This window comes from Hypanus sabinus, chromosome 13 (assembly GCF_030144855.1).
Source record: "Hypanus sabinus isolate sHypSab1 chromosome 13, sHypSab1.hap1, whole genome shotgun sequence".
NCBI classification, from domain to species: Eukaryota; Metazoa; Chordata; class Chondrichthyes; order Myliobatiformes; family Dasyatidae; genus Hypanus; species Hypanus sabinus.
The window spans coordinates 27556182-27576597 of NC_082718.1; the positions used below are offsets into that span (position 1 = coordinate 27556182).

Sequence of the window (20416 nt, forward strand, 5' to 3'; positions counted from 1 at the left end):
GGGTTTCAGGGCAATTGATGGAGACAGCCCAGTGAATGTTGGGGGTAGATGGGGGTAAGTGGGAATAAACTAAACAAATTTTAAGATGCAATTTGAGTTTCCTACTAAAATTACCTTAAATTTGTCCCACATTTCTTATCTTCAAAAACTTCAAATTTATGATGTCCAGAAAGTGTTGTAAGATTGGGCTGAAAAATACCTTCACATTAACAACAAAAGTCCTGAGATGGTTCATGAATGTAATAGAATGAAATTATTTTCAATTCGGACAGGTCAAAGCGCTAAATAAGATATACAAGTGAGGATGTTTACATGGGAATATCAAAATTTGGGACTGAAATTGCTGTACAGTTAGAGTAGAAGAAGAAATTAGTATTGCTCATGCTTGCTCAAGATGTTAGAATTGATGGAGTACCAGAATCTGACAGTATTACAAAGAATTATTGAAAGTGGAACGCTGTTAAGGGGTGTTGATTGTTACAGAAAATAAACAGAATCAATCCAAACACAACCCTCTTTTTGATTTCCTAAGCCTGCCTGTCTCAATCTTATTAAAGATATTATTTGATTTGTTATTTTTCTTTTTCTTTCCTGTTTACATCCTTTTAAATTTACACATGATAGTCTTTGCATTGTTCATTTTACAGTAATCTGGTTAAACTATATGGTTGATGAAATTTGAAGAACTTGGATTTGACGATTTGAATGTCAGAGAGAGAAAGCCATAAATTTTTTCAATCATTTTAAGTTTGAAGAGGCAGCATTGTTGATCATGGTAGTACTAAAGATACAAATAAGGAATTCAGTAGTCAAAAGTAACTTTGTTTCACAAATAGGTGATTTTTATGACCGTTCAGGTGCAAATTCTCCTGTTCAGCTTTCATTTGAAGAATGTTAGAGGAACGCACTACTGAGTTTAGCCTGCAGGGACAGTAGACTACATCTAAAGCAGCTCTTGTGGACAAAAAGGTGCTTTTAGCGAAAGCTTTGCAATGTCATCTAGCACAGCCTAGTTTACACGAAATGGTCCAGGTGCAGGTCAGTGGGACTAGGCAGAAAAATGGTTCGGCACATTCAAGAAGGGCCTGTTTCTGTGCTGTTATGTTCTATGGTTCTAAATGTTGGAGAAACTCAGCAAGTCGGGCAGCATCTATGAAAAAAAATAAACAGGCGACGTTTCCTGACTACACCGCTTTCCAGGATTCGCTAGTATTAATTAGCCGAGCTAATATTTGTTCTAATAATGAATTGTTTTATCGCTAGTTCTGATCGTTAATTATTTTTCTCGGAAAAAAATTGTCGGACAAGAAAAGCTAGAATCCAGGCTGCCGCAACATATCGAACTACTTTTTAGTTTGATTTCAAACCGCAGAGATCACCCAACTTTCCAAGTGCCACATCGGTAGGTGGAGTAACGAAGGTGTGACGCCCAGCAGAGTGAACATGATTGATCGTTTTAGTGGGCGTATCTGCACTCCAGCCTAGTTCCTCCCGCTGTCTGGAGTTGTGCGCGAACTCGTCAGTAGTGTCAGAATAAGGAGCCCAGATAGGAGGTTGGAGTGCGTTTTCTGCACTTCCAACATCAGTCTGTTTTAGAGGGCGTTGAGTATGGTTGCTTACGATGAGATTCCGAACTTTTTGCCCACTAAAAGGACTATCAATGTGGTAGATGTTCAATCACAGGTCTTCCACGCCAAAGAATTGGAGGTAAGAATTCTAGGAATTTAATGAAATATTATTGTTTGATTTGTTCGTCTTAATGTGGAGTGGAATTGATTATGTACTAGAATGATCTGAAAGATTTAGAAACTCACAAAACTTTTAAAATTTTGGACAGACAGAGTAGGTAGACTGAAACCGGGTTCCTGCTTGCACGCACTGTAACCAGATATTGTTACGAGGCTTAACAGTTTGAGCAGTTGCGCAAAAGGATCAGATGTATTTTACCAGTCCTTGAAAAGACCGTGGTCAACACCATAACCAAATAAAGGTGCAACTGGCGTGGTTTGTTGGTTCAAACTACAGTACAATTGGAACATTGTTATTTTGCCAGGTGGTGTAGATCTTAATTGGATTTGCAAAATGCTTGTGTGCGTTTTTGGTTTATCTGATGTAACTTTGAGTTTAGAGTATTCCGTGCCCATCTGATTTCCAACAAATAAGAAAAATGTTCAAAGACTTCTATGCCGCACAAATTACCCTGAAACAAATAGCCAACGTTTTTGAAGCCAAAGCTTTTTATTTCAAAGGAACCAACACATTTGTTACACCTTTTTATTTATTCCTTCATCCCTTTGGAGAATGCGATGTTAAAGGACTGTAACAATCTGGTGTGGGAGTTAATTTTAAGTCAAGCCATTTACGTAACCGACTTTAAATTGACAAAATCATATTACGTTCGTTGGTGGTTCAAAGTATGCGTTTTTACAGTTGATATCTAAATGTATAAAAATGTAATTGAATTTATACGCGTTTAAACTTTATCGTTATCTTTTTGATCACTGGAGTCTGTGAACTTCCCGTGTTTTGTTGAGAAACTGTTACGAAATGACCCGATCGCTCTTGGTCAGATTGATCGTGCTAGTGTAGGTTCAAACGTCTCTTCAGTGTTTATATTGAAGCCATTGTTTCTTTCAGTGCTAACAGACAGTCACGGAAGCAGTATTTTGTGCCCCTTCTGTTTTCCTGTTCCATTCTTCAGTTTGGTGGTACTCCCGTTATCATAAGACAAAAACTGAGGTGTTTTTTTTTGTTCTCAGACATTTTCTATAACCATATAACAATTACAGCATGGAAACAGGCCATATTGGCCCTTTTAGTCCGTGCCGACGCTTGCACTTACCTAGTCCCACTGGCCCGCACTCAGCCCATAACCCTCCATTCCTTTCCTGTCCATATACCTATCCAATTTTACTTTAAATGACAATGTTTACTTTAAACTCTAAAAACGTTGCTGGTTCTATTTATAGTGCCATACAAGAGTCTTGCTGTAAAGTTTTTTAATCCATCCAGGATTTGATGGGAGTCCTCGTAGTTCTTTAATGCATTACTGGATTCTCATACAGCAAAAATATTAGGTTTCAATAGACGGGGGAAATGATACTAGAACTCTTCTTATTTTCTTACTTTCTTCCAATCCCACTGTTTTGCACTGTTCTATTGCTGTAGTACCATAAATTATACTATGTCCGCCTGTCTCCAAAAGGACTGCTCTACTAGTCGTTTATCTGTGGCTCTGCAGTACACATGCACAATATTAAGGACCTCTTAATATTCCTGCCTCTTCCAGCCTTTCAGGGGTCTGAAGTGGTGTCCATTATCTTATGGATGGGAACAGAAATCTTTGCCTCTCCTCTAATCAGTGCAGCCATTTAAAGAAATTGGAAGTAACCTGTAAATTACCTATGAACTAAAGTTGCATCAAAAGAAGATTGCACCTTAATTGAGAAATTATCGTTAACAATGTATTTCAAGCTATTTCTATTCTTCATGGATCATAGAACACCCTCATTCCTTTAACCTGTTTTAAAACAAAGCACTGCTGTTTGTAATTGTTAATGAATAACAAACTGGCTCAGGATTGGAAACAATTTACAGCAGTAGAAAGGCCAGTAATTGACTTTTGGAACCCCCAATTGTGTGGACTATAAAACTCCAGTGTAAAGTGATTAAATATGGAGGCATTAACTGCACAAACTTGCAGTTAGAAGTATAAACTAGGCAAAAGGGTGCAATGGCAGAGGAAATTTTATAGTACCATGTTTAAGCAATTCAGCAAGGAAAGAAGTGTGATAAGCTGATATTAAAATATCTCTGCTTTAAGTGGGTGAAGAATAACATGCTTCATAACCATGCAGTGACATCAGAATCAGGTTTATTATCACTGACATGTGTTGTGAAATTTTATGGCAGTTGTGCAAGTGCAAGACATAAAAATAGCCTGTAAGTGTGTCTGGCAACACAATCATTATTATGAACTGATAATCCAGAAAAATAGACAGTATGAGAGTTGAAAAGCTCATCATGGCAGTTTGAGAATTGATGTGTCATGAGTGTGATAATCAAGTTTGAATGAAATTCAATCAGTTATAGCACCCAATTTCTTCTGCAACCTTATGAGGAGGAAACTTGTCTTTATTCAGTCTTTCCAATGTGTGATGCAGGTCATGCACAGATAAGGTATAAGCAGTGGAATAATACAACTAGTAGAACTGTTGCACCTCAGCTCCAGCATCCTGAGTTAAATCCTAATTTATGTTGTTTGTGTCCAACTTGCATATACTTATGACTGTTTCCTCACATGTCCAAAGCTGTGCAGATTGGTAATTGGCCGCTGTAAATTGCCCCTATGGTTGGTGGAGCCAGTTGGGAGATGGGAGAATATGTAACAAGGAAAAATAGTGCAAGAATGGTGAGCTGGCATAGACTCAATGGGCCAAGTGGTCTCTTGTGTTGTAAAGAAACTTGGTCAGCTTCTCAGTACCCTCAAGTTTGCTATCAAAACAATGAGAAGGAACTGCAAGAAAGTAACCCATGATTATTATACAAAGGGCAATCAATAGTCTGACAGCATCTAAATATACCTTTTATTGTCTTCAAATGCATGAGGAATTCAAGACCTGACAAGATTAATAAGAGTGAATTTTTGTTAATTTGTTAATGTGACGACTTGAGGTGAGAACATCTAAAGTTAGGCTTTAACTCCTAGGAATCTCACTTCCCAGAATATGGAATGGGAGAGCATTGGTTCTGTATCTTGAAGTTCTTGATTTACAGCTTCAGCAACAAATAATTTTTATTTTCCCAGATGTTTTGAGTTCAGAAGAAACATTTTCAAAGTATTATCTAGAGCCATAAATTATTCTAGGAAGCAGTGTTGAGAGATTTGGTATTTTCCCTACTATTCCCATGGACCTTGTCTAACCATCTTGGCAATTAGCAAAGTAGTAATTCACTTGATGATTCCAATTCTTATTGAAAAACTCAAGATAATATATGGTGGGATTCTTCTTGCTACAGGATGCACATGTTAGAAATTCCCATAATATCCTTTGCAAAGTTTACAGTTTAAATTTTAGGAGCTTCCTGTTCAGCCACTTTAGTTACATTTATGTGTGATAGTTACTGCTGATGTCATTTTGGAGAAATGGTATGAGTACACAATAAACATCTCTAAAATGACCAATGCAAGGTCATTGCTAAATAATGACCATTGCAAGGTCATTAGCTAAATAACTTGTTTAATAACTAGTGCAGCAAAATAATTTGCTCTTTCCTGAATGTACCCATTCTAGCTGTGTTATTACAGTTCTTCATGTGTTTAAACACTTCTATCCTTGTAAATTACATGGAGGTCAAAAGGTATCTGATTTTTTTTGTGTCACGCCTCTTAACCTGTTCTCTTGTAGATTAAGGTAACAAACAAAACTGCTGTTAATCTCTTCAATAAATTATGAATAGCAGATATTATTTTTTGTCCTTTCCAGATTATCTAGATGATTTTACCTACTTTCATAATCCATTTATAATTGATAACAATACTTCAACTTCAGATTGAACTTTGAAATTCTGTTAGTGACAGTAGCAGAGGCAATTGGAAATGCACCCGTGTATTAGGATGAAGAGTGGTGAGTGGCTTGGGTGTAGCGTAGCAGTTAGCTCTGCACTTTACAGTACAAGCTGGAAGGACGGAGTTCAATTTCCCCCATGTAATGTTGGTGCTGGAAGAATGGCGAAATTTGTGGACTGCTCTGCACAATCCTGGCTGAATTAATTTGATTCAAACAATGCATTCCACTGTATGTTTCGGTATACATATGACAAATAATGGTAATTCATTTTTTATCCACTTGTTGCAAGTGCAGTTTTGCTTGTTCTAGTCTTCCCAAGTAGTGGGGAAAGTTCTATCCCTTACAGAATTATGTTTGTTGCAATTTTGGCATTGCACATGCATAATTATTTGTACATGTGCATTTGCTTTAAAAATTGGTCCATTACTTTAACTGCCATTTGTAAAACTAGAACATCACTATCAAAGAGATGCCTGGTATCTTCATTTTACCACTGACAGTTGAGAATATTTTAATGGATGCTATGGTATATGTCAGTGAGTGCAAAGAATTCACAAACCATTAGAAACAAAGGAACAGATTTGTCTTGATGCAGAGCCCTTCTTGGGTGGGTGGTGAGGGAACACTTGAAATTATCTGTCCTATTGTGAGTCTTATTCCTGTTACTTGTCTTTAGTCAACAGTTTGAATTAAAATTGGTGCTAATTTGAATTTCAGTAGGTGGTGTTGCAAATTGGAATTAACATTTACAAAGGGAGATTGTCCACCATGAATGAAAAGAAAGCATTTTAAATTCATTTACATAATGATTTCACTATTTTTTAAATTTCCTCATATCAATTTAGCATTCCCACCCCCACCCCATTGCCAGGATTAAACAATTATCAGTAAGAGTTACTGCCACTCTTGTAACACTTTATAGTTTCCAGAATTAATGTCCATCTCCATTCAATAAAAGGGATGTTCTGAACACCAAACCCAGTAAATTGATGATGGTGCTGTGTGATACTGTGTGCCAGCAGCAGGCAATCGGTAAATTAACAGTAAGCCATTGGCTGCAGGCTGCAAAGTTAGATGATAGAGAGGATGGAAAGATGATCAGAAACCACAGAAGATAGAATGTCGCAGTGAATAACAAGAGAAAAGAGAAATAAGATCATAGATTTGAAATATTCTTCTATCCTGTGCCACTTCCAAAAAACAAAATGACCTTAATCTATGCAGCTCATCAAAAAATGGGTGTCCACACTTTGACAATGTAGCTGCTTAACATTTCCAATTTACCCACGTGAATTTTTTGAGATGCGACTTCATTTTCTGGACTTCCGAAGTTGAAGTTGTAAACTTTACTTGCAGATCTCTTTGCAGACTTAGTTTGCTGTCTATTTCTCAATTACTTATTCAGATTGAATCTTAGAGTGATCAGCATTTTAAAATAAAAAGTGATCACTTTTAAGGAACTACCCACATCCACATCGTGAATGTACTCTTAGTGAATGTAGGAGTAAAGCACAATCTAAAGCCAGCAGAGAGGAAGAAGTCTCTTGCTAAAATTGTTTCGCTTGATCAATCTGTAAAGAACTGGGAAGTGTTACAACGAATAAATGAAATGATCATTTGTAAAAGGTGGAGTACTGATATTTCTTGATTCATGAACAGTCTATTGTGATCTCCCCCCCCCCCCCCCCGCCGCGGATAACACTGAATATTTAGGTTGCATGTCCTCAATTCGCAGTTCTAACTTGCTTTAAGGAACAATACCAAAGCCCTCCAAAGTCAAAGGATAGTCAAAGTGCTTTATGAGATTTTACTTAATCATTTTGCAAAATGCAACTTTTCATAAGTCAAGGGATTTCTGTACGGCATTTAGTTATATGTAAGCAGAAGCTATTAGCCCTTGATTGGATTTAAATGTTTGTTACATATGCCAATTTGTGCTTTCGTCCAAAAATTCATTGCTCATTCCTAGAACTGCATTGGTTGCAGTTTTAGGAATGAGCAATCAGTTTTTCAATGAGCGATGAATGAAAGAATTCTGAGCCATCAACGCCCATAACCAGCTCTCTGCATTTACCCTTAAAAATAACCTTCCTTGTTCCAGCAAACAAAATCATATATCCATACAAAATTGGATCTTCAAACTGTTGTTTAGATCGGGATGCTTACTGTGGCTTTATATAAATAACATGGGGAAAAGTGCAAAGATGACATTGTCTAAGGAGTATTTTGTTGAAATTGGATTACTTGTGGCAGCAAGTTAGTTTCCTTTAAATATTGTTGAAATTTTGGACAATGTAAGTTTATCTTAGGTTATGCTGCCCTATTGGTGATATCATTGTCAAATGATTTGTGGCAAATCTCAAATTTCTAAGTAACTTCATTATCAAAGTACATATGTCACAATATACAACTCCTGAGATTCATTTTCTTTAGGACATTCACAGTGAATACAAAGAAACACAATAGAATTGATGAAAAGCTTCATACAAACAATGACAAGTAAACATAAACAAATCTAACAGTCTGTCTGCAAGCGAATCCTATTTACTGGACAGAATATGGATGTGAGCACTTATTTACTGGAAGTATAAACAGAACTACAGTACTGTGTAAAATTCATAGGCACATGTATAAAACTAAGGTGCCAGACTTTCACACAGTGCTGTATTTGTCAACATGGAGTGGAGAGCGAGTTTGTAAATGTGGCGGGAGCAAAGAATGTTGGGAATGCTGAGGTGGAGCACCACAGGAGAGGTGTAGAACAGTTGACAGAGCAGTGCCAAGGGTGGAGGGTGGTACAGGTGCAGACACACCCAACCCTGAAACAGCATGCAAGATCATTTGATTCTAAACAATTGGTTTATTGATCATTACAGAATGTCTCTCGAGTGCATCCCATTCTTTCCCCTCTCCCTTCCCCTTTTCCCAACCATGATTCCCCTCTCCTTGCCCCCTTCCCACCCTCAGTCTACAGTAGGGACCCATATCAGAATCAAGTTTATCATCACTCACGTATAGTGTATCATGAAATTTTAGCTTCAGCAGTACAGTGCATTGCATAAATTTACAGTACTACAGTACTGTGCAAAATACTGTGCGATCTGATACTGAGAGGGAACTGAAAAAGATCATAAACCATTATCTCAACAACATCTGAAGGAGCATTTCTTTGTCTTGACTCTATTGTTCTGGCAGGCAGATGAGCTCTCAGTGCCTGAAAATCCTCAAAAGGGAGGGCGGGAGATATTATTAGTTCCTGACCCATTTTGTTTCACAGAAGCCTTGGCTCCAACTACATAAAAGGATAACAGTAAGGATTCCATTATTATCTTAATGGGTGGGGACTTCACTGACCCAAGGGAACTATTGTCTTCAACCAATGTACTTGAATTTAAAATCATGAGATACATTCTAGCCATGTGCCTCCTTTGTATCATAGACTATACCAAGTATGCCACAGACAATATGCATTAACTACACAAATAAATATATACTTTGCACTCAGCTCGGAACACACAAATTATGAAATATTCTGTGATATAATTTTGCATTTTTTGCCCTTTGAAAAAATAATGAGAAGTCTGTTTTATTATTGAGATGAAGCACAGAATAGGTCCTTCCACCCCTTCGAGCTATGACACACAGCAACCCCCAGTTTATCCCTACTCAAATCACGGGAAAGTTTAGAATGACCAATTAACTTATTAACCGGTTTATCTTTGGACTGTGGGAGGAAACCCGGAGCGCTCAGAGAAAACCCATGCATTCCACAGGGAGGATGTATGGATTCCTTTACCGATGATGTCAGCATTGAACTTTGAACTTCAGTGCCCAAAACTGTAATAGTGTCATTGATGATCACTACACTACCGTGGTGCCCTATCGTTCTGATGCAGATCCCCCACCCTGAATGAACCATTTCCTCTCCCCTCAAATTATAGTCTGAGCTGATCAGTTTGTTTCCCTTTATCCACCATATCCGTGTTGCTTTGCAATACAGATACAGTGGATTCCTGTTAATTGGGACACATCAGAATCAGTAGTAATTAGCCAGAGTTTCATAGAAATAGTTAAAAAGTATAAAAAAAGGCAAATTGCTATTTAACTGAGTAACAATTTTTGTATTTAAATAAAATACTGAACAAATTAGAACCAATAGCTCTAGAGTTATTAATGGAGGAATTCTTCTCCCATGTTCTTTTCATTGACTGTAAATGAACAAAATCAGTGCAGACTCGTAGTGCAGGTAATAGACTGCCTTCATACAATGCTTTGGATGCTTACATCCTCCAATCGTTCAAGATGATTGCTGATACAGTTATAACTCCTAACTTGTTGATATAGTAAAATCATTCTATTTTCACTCCTGGCCATTTCTGGCATCTCTAAGCCTGAATGCTTGAAACCAGTGAGCATTGTCTTACTGCTTATTTCTCACCAGCTATCAATGACAAAAATCATTGCTGTTCGAACTCAAACACACTCAACTGCACTATTTAAAAACCAATCTCTCTAAGCACATTGTAGTCTCTTAACAGCCATGTAAGTGCATATAACTGACGCTAGTTAGAAACTTCAGCAGCAGTCTCCTGTCCCAATTAAGGCACAATAGTGTCCCATATAAACAGAGGAAATCCCAGTTATTTTCTTGATTAGTTTTTGTTCTTTTAAGAGTTGTCCCAAATAAATGGCTGCCCCAAATAGCCAATGGCCAATGAACTGGAATCCACTGTAATTTACAATGGATAAGAATCTGGATGAAAGGACTTTACCTTCTGAAGCAATGTAATTGCTGTAACAGTATCTCAGGGTCGCTGAATATGGACGTCTGAAATGCTACATGTATCTTGTATGGCCTTTGTTTTATTTTTAGGATAACACTCAAGCAACTGGTTGGAGAAAAGAGCTCTTCTCAAATGTCCATATGCCAAAATGATAGGAAGCGATTTATATTGCAATCTAATTTGACACCAGTCAGCTGTTCTTTGAGAGATCTTCTGTTGCCATCTGCAATCAGTTTCTTTTACCTCTTCATGTTTTACCTGGCTGGTTACTTACATATTAAATATAAAACTAGTTAAGAACAAAAGCAAATTTTCTGTCTTTGGAAGCTGAATGCTGGCCATGGCTAAATTTATTTTTGTGTCCAACACTCATTGATACATGGTGTTGCTGTTTTGTCATTGTGCTGAATATTGGAGCTACCTTAGCTTCTGAATGTCTTCAGGCAGGTGTAAGAAAATAATTTTGGCCTTGCATGTAATGAGTATCATGTAACATACAATTTAGCTGAATCTTATTTCTAGGAAGCTTGTTCCCATTCGTGCATGAAGACTGATCATTTAATTTGGATTCCAGGAACTAATTCCTGATAGTTAATGCAGTTGGATCTGTTTTCTGTAGCTTGGTGAAAGGTTAACGGTCCCTGATGAAGAGAGAAGAGAAATTGCCTTTCAACTCACAAGAGAGCATAGGCCAACAACTTTTTTGCTGTTGATGTTTCTGTAGCAGGCAATTTCTTTTTTACAAGGTCAAGTTGCTAGCTCAATGCTCAACCCAGCACAGATGGAAAGCGTGCACGGAAGCTGGCTGGATTCAAACTCTGGGCCTTCAGCCCCAAAGTCCAGCGCTTATGCCACCAACCGGCTTAGTCCCTGTTGAAACTAAACCCATAATTGTCACTGGACTCTAGAAAGCTGATTTGCCTTTGTTAACTGCAGGATCTTGATGAATTTTCCTGCTGTCTCATAAAATCAAGTGAAGGAGCATTTTTAACTTCATTGAAAGCCTGGGCCATCCCATAAATTGATTTAGACCATAAGGCCATTCGGACCATCGAATCTGCTTTGCCTTTCAATCATGGCTGATTGATCTTCCCTCACAACCCCATGCTCCTGCCCCCTCCATGTCTGAAATTGAAATCCAATCACTACAAAGTGAATGTCATTTGTATTTATTTTTTGATTGATTTCTATTCAAAATCATCATGTAAAATAAAGATGTGATAAAATAAAATACGGAGTTGCCAGACCTCAGATATATTTTTGACATTGTTTCTTACTGCTTGATGTCCAAACTGGAAAAAGCAGTGCCACCATCATCACACAAAACCAATTATAAAAGCTTACACCATTGACTTAACTCTCCCAAGTCCAAGGGGGACAGTTAATCATGGGCTAAGTTTGTTCTAACAAAATTAAACAAGGTAACAAAGCTAAATAAAGAATTGTCTTTTTCGAAGATTTAATCTTGTGTATCAAGAGTAAGCAGGAGCAGAGTGGAGAAAGGCCTGTATTGTTCCTGATAGTCAAGCTAGTTTCCTTGGCATTGCAACAAAACACAGCTGATAATATTATGTCCAAGCAGCTGTTCTTGTGACTAGTCCAGTGTTAAATGAGACATGCATTCTAAGAGATTCTCAGCATTTGATTGTCCACAGTGTTCAGCATATTTAAACAAATGTACTAAAACAACTTTTTATTTGGTTTACAAGTTAACCTCCATTTAAGTTATTAATGCAACATAATTAACACCTTAGAAACCATTGATTTTAGATAAATCATTTAAATACTGAAGATGAAGTCATTTGCAAGAAATGAATGCTAGTACTCTATCTAATCAATCTGTTCAAGATTAGTTACAAAATAGCTTTGCTGGGTAGTGAGAATTTAGTGGCCTCATATTACTGCTACAACAAAAAAATTACATCAAGTCTATGCTAATACTAAATGTGACCTTTGGAAAATTGTTCCTGGGTTAAGAAATTTTATTCAGTTTTGGAAGTAAGTTCTTCCCAGGACAGTAGAATTTGCAAAATTGGGCCAATAACCAGTTACTGGTTTAGTCTGTTTTTAGAACAATTGAGATCATTTGTATATGTCTTTTGTGAACAGATATAATTGCTTGAGCTGTTGACTGCTAAATTTCCTTGTCTCCACAGAAAGTAATGTTCATAAACATCTGTTTCTAATTACAGGAGCCAAGCAACAAGCGGGTCCGACCTTTATCGCGAGTCACATCTCTAGCAAATTTAATATCTCCCTCCAAGAATGGAGCAGTCAGACGTTTTGGACAAACATTACAGGTAATATTTCTTTTTAGACCATTTTAAATTTTGTGCATAATTAGTTCCTGTAACTCAGAATTCTTTGTGCAGGATAGCAAAATGTTTGGTTAGCCCAGTGTCTGCATTAATCATCCCATCTATGTCAGTTAACCACAGATGACACCTGTGCACAGGCACCTTTGATGTGAATCTTTGAGGAATTATCACAGACAATCTTGGCACTACCCTGCTCAAGATGAATGAAAAGATATGAGGCAAGCTATTGAGAAAAGTCTCCACAGTGAGAACTTGTCAGAGTGAACTTGGGGATTAATAATTGTTGCATTGTTCTGTTTGATATACATGACTGAAATTTACTTCACTGTCTTTTAGCTTGTTTACTCTAGAATAAAAGCAAACATTTTGTGCCTTTTGTGCATGTCTATGCATCACAAGATTGTGGGTAGTTTCTGCTGAAACTAAATTGCATGTCACTGGATTTCAAGTCCAGAGAGGCTTATTGTATTACTGTGATTAGCACTGAAGTCTCTAATTTGTTGCAAATCCAAATGAATCTCAAATCCAATGCAACTTTGAAAAAAATCAGTATTTGCATTATAATTGAGACATTCACAGATGTAAATTGTTTAGTTTTGATGCAAAAACTAAACTTATCCACCCAAATATCAGTAGCAGATTTCAGGGCATTCAGCTGTCCAGGATGTTGCTGACACCGAAGTTCAAAGTGAATTTGTTATCAAAGTACATATGTGTCACCATATACAACCCTGAGGTTCGTTTTCTTGTGGGTATGCTCAATAAATCCAATAAACATAATATAATCAATGAAAGTCCACACCATCTGGGCATACACCCAGTGTGCAAAAGAAACTGACTTTACAAATGCAAAAACAAGAGGTAATAATAATAAATAAATTAGTGATAAATATTGAAAACAGGAGATAAAGAGTCCATGAAAGTGAATCCAGACGTTATGGGAACATTTCAGCAATGGAGCAAGTGAAATTGAGTGAAATTATTCCCTCTGGTTCAAGAGCCTGAATGAAGAGTAATAACTATATCTGAGCCAGGTGGTGGGTGTCCCTGATGATCAGTGTTACTTTCCTGTGACAATGCTCTGTGTAGGCGTGCTCGATGTTGAGGAGGGCTTTAACTGTGATGGACTGGGCTGTATCCACCATTTTTTGTTGGATTTTTCTGTTCAAGGGCTTGGTGTTTCCATACCAGGCTGCAATACAGCCAGTTAGTATTTTGCCCACCACACATCTATTGGATTTTGTCAAATTTTTAAATGTTATGCCAAATCTTCACAAACTAGCGGCGCTGTCATGCTTTCTTCATTATTGCACTTGCGTGCTGGGTCCAGGACAAGTCCTCTGAAATGATAACACCAAGGAATTCTGGCTCATGGGCCTCCAGATTCTTCCTCCTGATCAATAATCAGCTCTGTGGTCGTGCTGATATTGAGCAAGAGGTTGTTGTGGCACCACTCAGCCGGATTTTTAAATTTCCCTCCTTTAATGCTGATTCGCCCTACAGCAGTGGTGAAACCAGTCAGACCATTTTGAAATCAATCATTCCACAAAGGCAGTTCCTTATTTTAAGGATATTGCGATTTGAGTTCAGACTAGTATATAAGCTGTCTTCAAACATGACTAGATTAGTTGCTTTACTCTTGTATGCAATTTCAGACTGCTAATGAGTCCTGTTTCTCCATCTGCAGAGATCCATCACTTTCCGTAGTGATAACAAATCTCCAGGTTGCCCTCAAAGGGTGTGTAGCAAAGCCTCAGCACCGACCCCACCTAAGAGGCGTAACAGCAAGTTGTGGGTGGAGACTCTAGACGTGAACACAAAGCAGAATTTCTCTTCAAAGGAAATTAAACGACAAGAGGTATGAGGACATAAAATAAAGTTCCTTGCACATTGTTTGAATTTTACCCTTGTAAGAAAATAAGAATTTGGATACCTCTAATTAGCTGGAAGTCTTGAAGGAAGGTAGCTTAAGTAGATAAATTGTTTTCATTTCAAGAATGTTGAAACTGCTACATTCAGCCTCTCAAGTTATTTCCATAATGATGGAATTATTCTGAGAATTTTGTAGACTGTATTCAGCCATTCTTGGGTCAGTCTTTTGTTTAATTTGGCTTTCCTCTGCTGCTTTTTGATCCAAGGTCCACAAATATGTTTGCTTTTCTCAGGGCAGTTAACTTATTCTGTTTAGACATAACACCAAATTGAAATGTTTCGGTATGTTAATTCTGCATTAATCTGCAAAGAGTGCTTGTTAATTTTGACAAGCTGCTTCAGTTACGTGGAGAACATTATATACTTTACCTTTTCTTTTCTCCTATATCTGGTTCAACTTTAGCCAGATTTAAAACACTCAAAAAGGAATTAGTTGAAGTCAGCCACGAAAACATACTAGCCTTTGCACAGTTGTTTTATGTCAAGTATATGTCGTTGATGTCATTTTATTTTTGTTTCTCAGGCTATATTTGAGCTTTTTCGTGGCGAGCAAGATCTAATTGAAGACCTAAAATTAGCAAGGAAGGTCAGTATAAAGTTGAAGCATAAAAATCCTTGTTTAGATACAAATCGATTTAGGAAAAGCTTTCAGTTGTATAAATACTCTAAATGAAATAATGGTAGGTCATTTTGATTTTTTTTAATGCAAATAAAAAATCAATCATTTAACTTCTTGATGCAGGAATGATACAATATATATACAGTAGAATTTAGCTGTGTATTAATACAGTTTACATTATGACAGGGTCTGGTCAGATGCTTGGTGCTAATTTAAGTATTAAAAATGTTATTGCCATATAAAACTTGAGTTAAGTAAATATTTAATGTACTTGTCTCTTTTGCATAGGCGTATCATGATCCTATGTTGAAGTTATCCATCATGACAGAAGGAGAACTAACCCAGATCTTTGGAGCTCTTGATTCTTATATCCCCCTGCATGAAGGTGAATATGTTTTGAAGATTTATCAATAGGGAATGTTGGTTGTATTATTGTGTCACTTTTCGTTTCCAAATGCAAGATAATTCAAGTCAAATTAACAATATTGATGAGCAACGTGAGGCTATTACCCATAACTAAAAACAAAATTTCTTAACAATCTAAATTATTCAGAAGGTTTTGTGATGAATTGATCCAATTTAATGGTCCAGAGCTATGGTAACATTTGATGTTTATCAAAATCATCTTTGAAAGTATATTCTATTTCTGAAGTGTTGGTTGTACTGCATGCTGCTGGCAACTAAATTATAATGTGTTTCTTTTCATCCAGAGTTGCTAACCAAGCTGGCTAAAGTTACAAAGCAAGATGGGACAGTAGAAGAAATTGGTCACATCCTTGTAAATTGGGTAAGTTGTTTTAAAATCATTACGTGAGAAGCAATAGCAACACACAAAATACTGGATGAACTCAGCAGGCCAGGCAGAATCTATGGAAAAGAAGGGTTCTCAGCCCAAAATATCGACTGTTTGCTCTTTTCTATAGCTGTTTGTCTGTTTTGCTTGGATTTCCAGCATCTGCAGATTCTCTTATCACATGAGGAATAAGGCTGGTTTTTCAACTCTGTTAAATAGCTGATGGCATCTAAGTATTTAATTTGTTCTGTTCTGTTAGTATGAAGTAACACAGTAATTGATATAAAATGACTTCAGGGTCCACCACTTTTCTTTATTCTCAAGCATGTGTTCTTTGTATCCAGTTGCCCAGGCTTGATGAATACAAAGAATACTGCAGTAACCAGCTGGCAGCAAAGGCCCTCTTGGATCAAAAGAAGCAAGACAAGAGAGTGCAGGATTTCCTTCAACGCTGCCTCGAGTCGCCCTTCAGCAGGAAGCTGGACCTTTGGAGTTTCCTGGATATTCCTCGCAGCCGTTTAGTTAAGTACCCCCTGCTGTTGAAGGAGATACTGCGGCATACACCTGGTGGACACTCAGACCAGAAGAATTTGGAGCATGCGGTAAGTTTCAGTTATGTGGGGTTTAGTTTTTTCTACAAGTCTGACCATACATTTTCTATATGAATTACAGAATAAGGAAATCATCTAGACTATTGCTCCTACATCTGTCTTTGTTCAATCTATTGTCAAATAGGAATATCTGATATGTAGGAAGCAGATTCAAATACAACTTGACTCCATGCCTAAAGAATACGTTGGCCACCTAATTCAATAGTCATGTGAGCCAAGGATTTGCCTTGCACTTATGAAACATCACTCACTCTCCTCTTTGTTCTTCTGGTGTATCTGCATGTTTTCCGTGTTCCTGATGTGATAGTGAAACAATATTAGTGGTATTCACCAAAGTAAATGAGGTGTCTATTTTGTTTCCAATTTGTATTTTAATTATTACGATTTCTTTAGATTGTGCTTTTTCGATCTTTTATTGAACACTGCCAGTTTTATTTTGTAAGTATTGGTGTACAGTTAATTGCGCTTGCTGATAGTTAGGTTTTGATTTTCCAGATTGCCATCATTCAAGCAGTTCTATCAGACATCAATGTGAAGAAAGGAGAGTCTGATTGTCAGTACTACATTGACAAGCTGGATTACCTGGATGAAAGGCAGAAGGATCCACGAATTGAAGGCAGCAAAGCCCTTCTTTGCCATGGGGAGTTGCGAAACAATCGGGGGACGGTATGTTTAGTTTCATCTTACCATTACATAATTTTGTTATACTTAAGCCCAACTATAGCTTAAACAATACTGAAATGTCATTGCCCATAGGTTATTATATATTTTGTAGATACTGATTTATGAGTTATTAAATGAAAAATAATTTAACAACTTTTCACCATTCCAGAAACTATACGTCTTCCTATTCCAAGAAGTCTTAGTACTGACTCGCCCAGTATCTCGCAATGACCGTCAGTGTTACCAAGTATACCGTCAGCCGATGCCTGTTAAAGATCTTCTGCTGGAAGATCTACAAGATGGCGATACCAAAATGGGTGGCTCCTTCAGAGGAGCTTTCAGCAATTCTGACAAAGGTAAGCTAAGGCTTACTATTGAATGGAGAGGCTAAGTAAATGTCTGATTTGTAACTCCAAGGTGCCTTGCTATGCTTTTATTGTAGAATATAGAACACTACAGCACAGTACAGGTCTTTCAGCCCACAATGTTGCGCCAACATTTTAACCTACTCTATCATCAATCTAACCTTTCCCTTCTACATAACCTTCCATTTTTCTATCAACCACGTGCCTATCGGAGTTTCCTAAATGCCCCTAATATATCTGCCTCTACCACCACTCCTGGCAGGGTGTTCCACACACCCACAACTCTCTAAGTAAAGAAAAAACACCTACCTCATATCCAACCTATAATTTCCTCCAGTTACTTCAAAATGAATATTCGCTGCATATTGTTTGACGACCAGCTTAGAAAATAAATACTTTAAAGTCTTATAATATTAAAAGACATAATATTATTGCAATTTGTATACTCAAGATATGTTTTAATTGTAATGCTAGTTAATGGAAAATAGTAACTTTTTAAACTTTTTATTCTTTATCACTGAAATCGTTATTTTATGTTCTTTTATCCACAGCCAAAAACATCTTCAAAGTCCGTTTCCAACATGCAACACAGGGACAGTCATCGCATACGCTACAGGCCAATGACATTTATAACAAACAGCAGTGGATGAATTGCATACGGAATGCCATATCACTCTACCAGTCGGCACCTCATCCGACAGACCACCAAGAGCTCTCTGATTTAGCTGAAGAGTGTGAGAAAGACTCTCAACATTCAACAGAACTTCAGCAGGAAGGGCAGGCGCCTTGCCTCTCTGAAGGGGTGGAAATGGCAGATAGTGGTTCAGAGACTGGCTCCAATATGGACACGAGTGATTCTGAATCAAGCAGCCTAAGAAACAGCATAGAGAGCGAGGATTCAATAGAACAGTGTGACTCCATGTCAAAAGGCAGCACTGAAGTGATCCAGCAGCAGGAACAAATGACAAAGAGAACAGAAACATTGGTGTGACACGCCTGTTCTCGGCTTATGAAGCAGACTCTATTTATATATGTGTACAATGTTTGTACTGTGGTTTAGCACCAGGATTAATTCGCCAATCTTGTTACTCTTCTCTCTCCATATAAAATTTGGCAGCTATTAAATCCAGTTATCTTTGAACTACTGTTGGTTTTCTCCAAAGTGACTAAATCTCTTAATAACCCAATAGTAATTTTTAAATTACTGGGTTATTTGTTGTAATAGATTTTGGTTCAAAAGCTTTGTTTCAGTCTTGTAAATGGCGTTTGCTAATATTTTTGTGTTGTACATTCCCTTTGGCCATCCATATATCCTGCAGATATATTAAAATTCAATATTTTTTGTAGATCATTAAATTTTTTGTTACATTTTTTAATTAAGTGATGTTCCCATGTAATATCATTTAGAGAGAAAAACCTTTCTTCAAAGATAAAGTACTTTTGATTTATTATATTTACATGTTTTTTTAAGATTTCAAAATTTGTCAATCCTTCTGGTTATATGCGATTGAGCCATTCCTGTAATTATGTTGAAGACCATACATCTGCTGTATTATCTTTGTCAGAGCAAGCATGTAAAATGTGTTTTGTGCTTTGGACTACTGAGGGAAATGCCAAGGAATTTTGAAAGGTGATAGAAAGTCGCAGGAGGTTAGAAGAATGTGTATCTAATGGACTTAGAAGTAAGCTGCTTGATGGAAAATAATTAGTAATTAGTCATGAGTTTTAAAAGTTCACAGATGGCTGTAAATTTAAACAGTCAGTAATGTTGCAATATGACACGGTGGGAGGGAAGTAGCAGCATTTAATGGAACAAGTATTATTGTGTGGGTGAGTGCAGAGAAGGAGTCTAGAATGTGACTGTGTATAGAGTACACCTGACAAGGAGGTAATAGACTGATGGGCATTTCTCTAATGTACAGATTACTGGAGTCAAATGTATAATAAAACTGGAAAATAATAATCTATAATTGACCTGTGTGTTTCTTGTATTTAACAATGATTCCTACCATAAGACCATTTGGCCCATTATATGCCTTCATGCCCTGACCAGTCAAGAATCTATCAACTTCTTCCTTAAATATACATAAAGACTTGGCCCCCACAGCTGCCTGTGGCAAAGAATTCCAAAGACTTACCACTCTGTGGCTAAAGAAATTCCTCCTCACCTCCATTCTAAAAGGATGCTCCTCTATTCTGAGGCTGTGTCCATTATTCTTGGAAACTCCCACCATAGGAGATATCCTCTCCACATCCACTCTATCTACAGTCCTTTTGTAGGTGGAATAATTGAGATATAATATCCAGTTTCAACATTGAAATGAGAATTTTATCTTAAACTATAGTTGGATTGAACCCCTAGTTCTTTTCTATTTTGAAAATCATCTTTGATAAGGCTCTATTTTTTGAATAAAATCACACTTTGCGGGCCATTTGCCTTGTATTTGAAAGACATAGCTAATAACAATGTCCTGCAAAATTTTCCTTTTCTCCAGTTCCCTCAAGTTGGTGCCATTGAGTTTTTCTTTTAGATGGTATACTGGTCATTTAAATAAGTTGCTTTAAATTTCTCCCCTGTGGATTGTGGAACTCCTGCCAGATAAAACAGCAGTGTATTTATCATCAATATCCCTCCTAATTGTAAGCACCTAGTAAGTCTCACTACAAAAGTAAAATACTACAGCTTCTGGCACTCCAAAGTAAAATGGAAATTGCTATTGGAATTTTCAGGCAGACAGTAAGTGCAGAGAGGGAAAGTTAA

At 37.2% G+C, this 20416-nt stretch overlaps 1 protein-coding gene across 1 annotated transcript; it reads left to right on the forward strand.

The window, feature by feature from the left end:
- The first annotated feature begins 1498 nt into the window (after nt 1–1498).
- Nucleotides 1499–19620, forward strand: LOC132403731 (neuroepithelial cell-transforming gene 1 protein-like). The gene is made up of 10 exons (XM_059987364.1): nt 1499–1707; nt 12547–12654; nt 14360–14530; nt 15128–15190; nt 15512–15608; nt 15934–16010; nt 16361–16618; nt 17123–17293; nt 17460–17646; nt 18207–19620. The coding sequence occupies exons 1-10, from the start codon at nt 1609–1611 to the stop codon at nt 18644–18646; spliced, it is 1671 nt and encodes a 556-aa protein (XP_059843347.1). The 5' UTR covers nt 1499–1608; the 3' UTR covers nt 18647–19620.
- The last annotated feature ends 796 nt before the right edge of the window (nt 19621–20416 follow it).

Excerpts from the sequence above, each read along its gene's own strand:
- LOC132403731 (XM_059987364.1), top strand. The coding sequence starts at position 1,609 with ATGGTTGCTTACGATGAGATTCCGAACTTTTTGCCCACTAAAAGGACT. Across the intron at positions 14,531-15,127 it reads AGGAAATTAAACGACAAGAG|GCTATATTTGAGCTTTTTCG; the intron begins GTATGAGGACAT and ends TTTGTTTCTCAG. Across the intron at positions 17,294-17,459 it reads TGCGAAACAATCGGGGGACG|AAACTATACGTCTTCCTATT; the intron begins GTATGTTTAGTT and ends TCACCATTCCAG.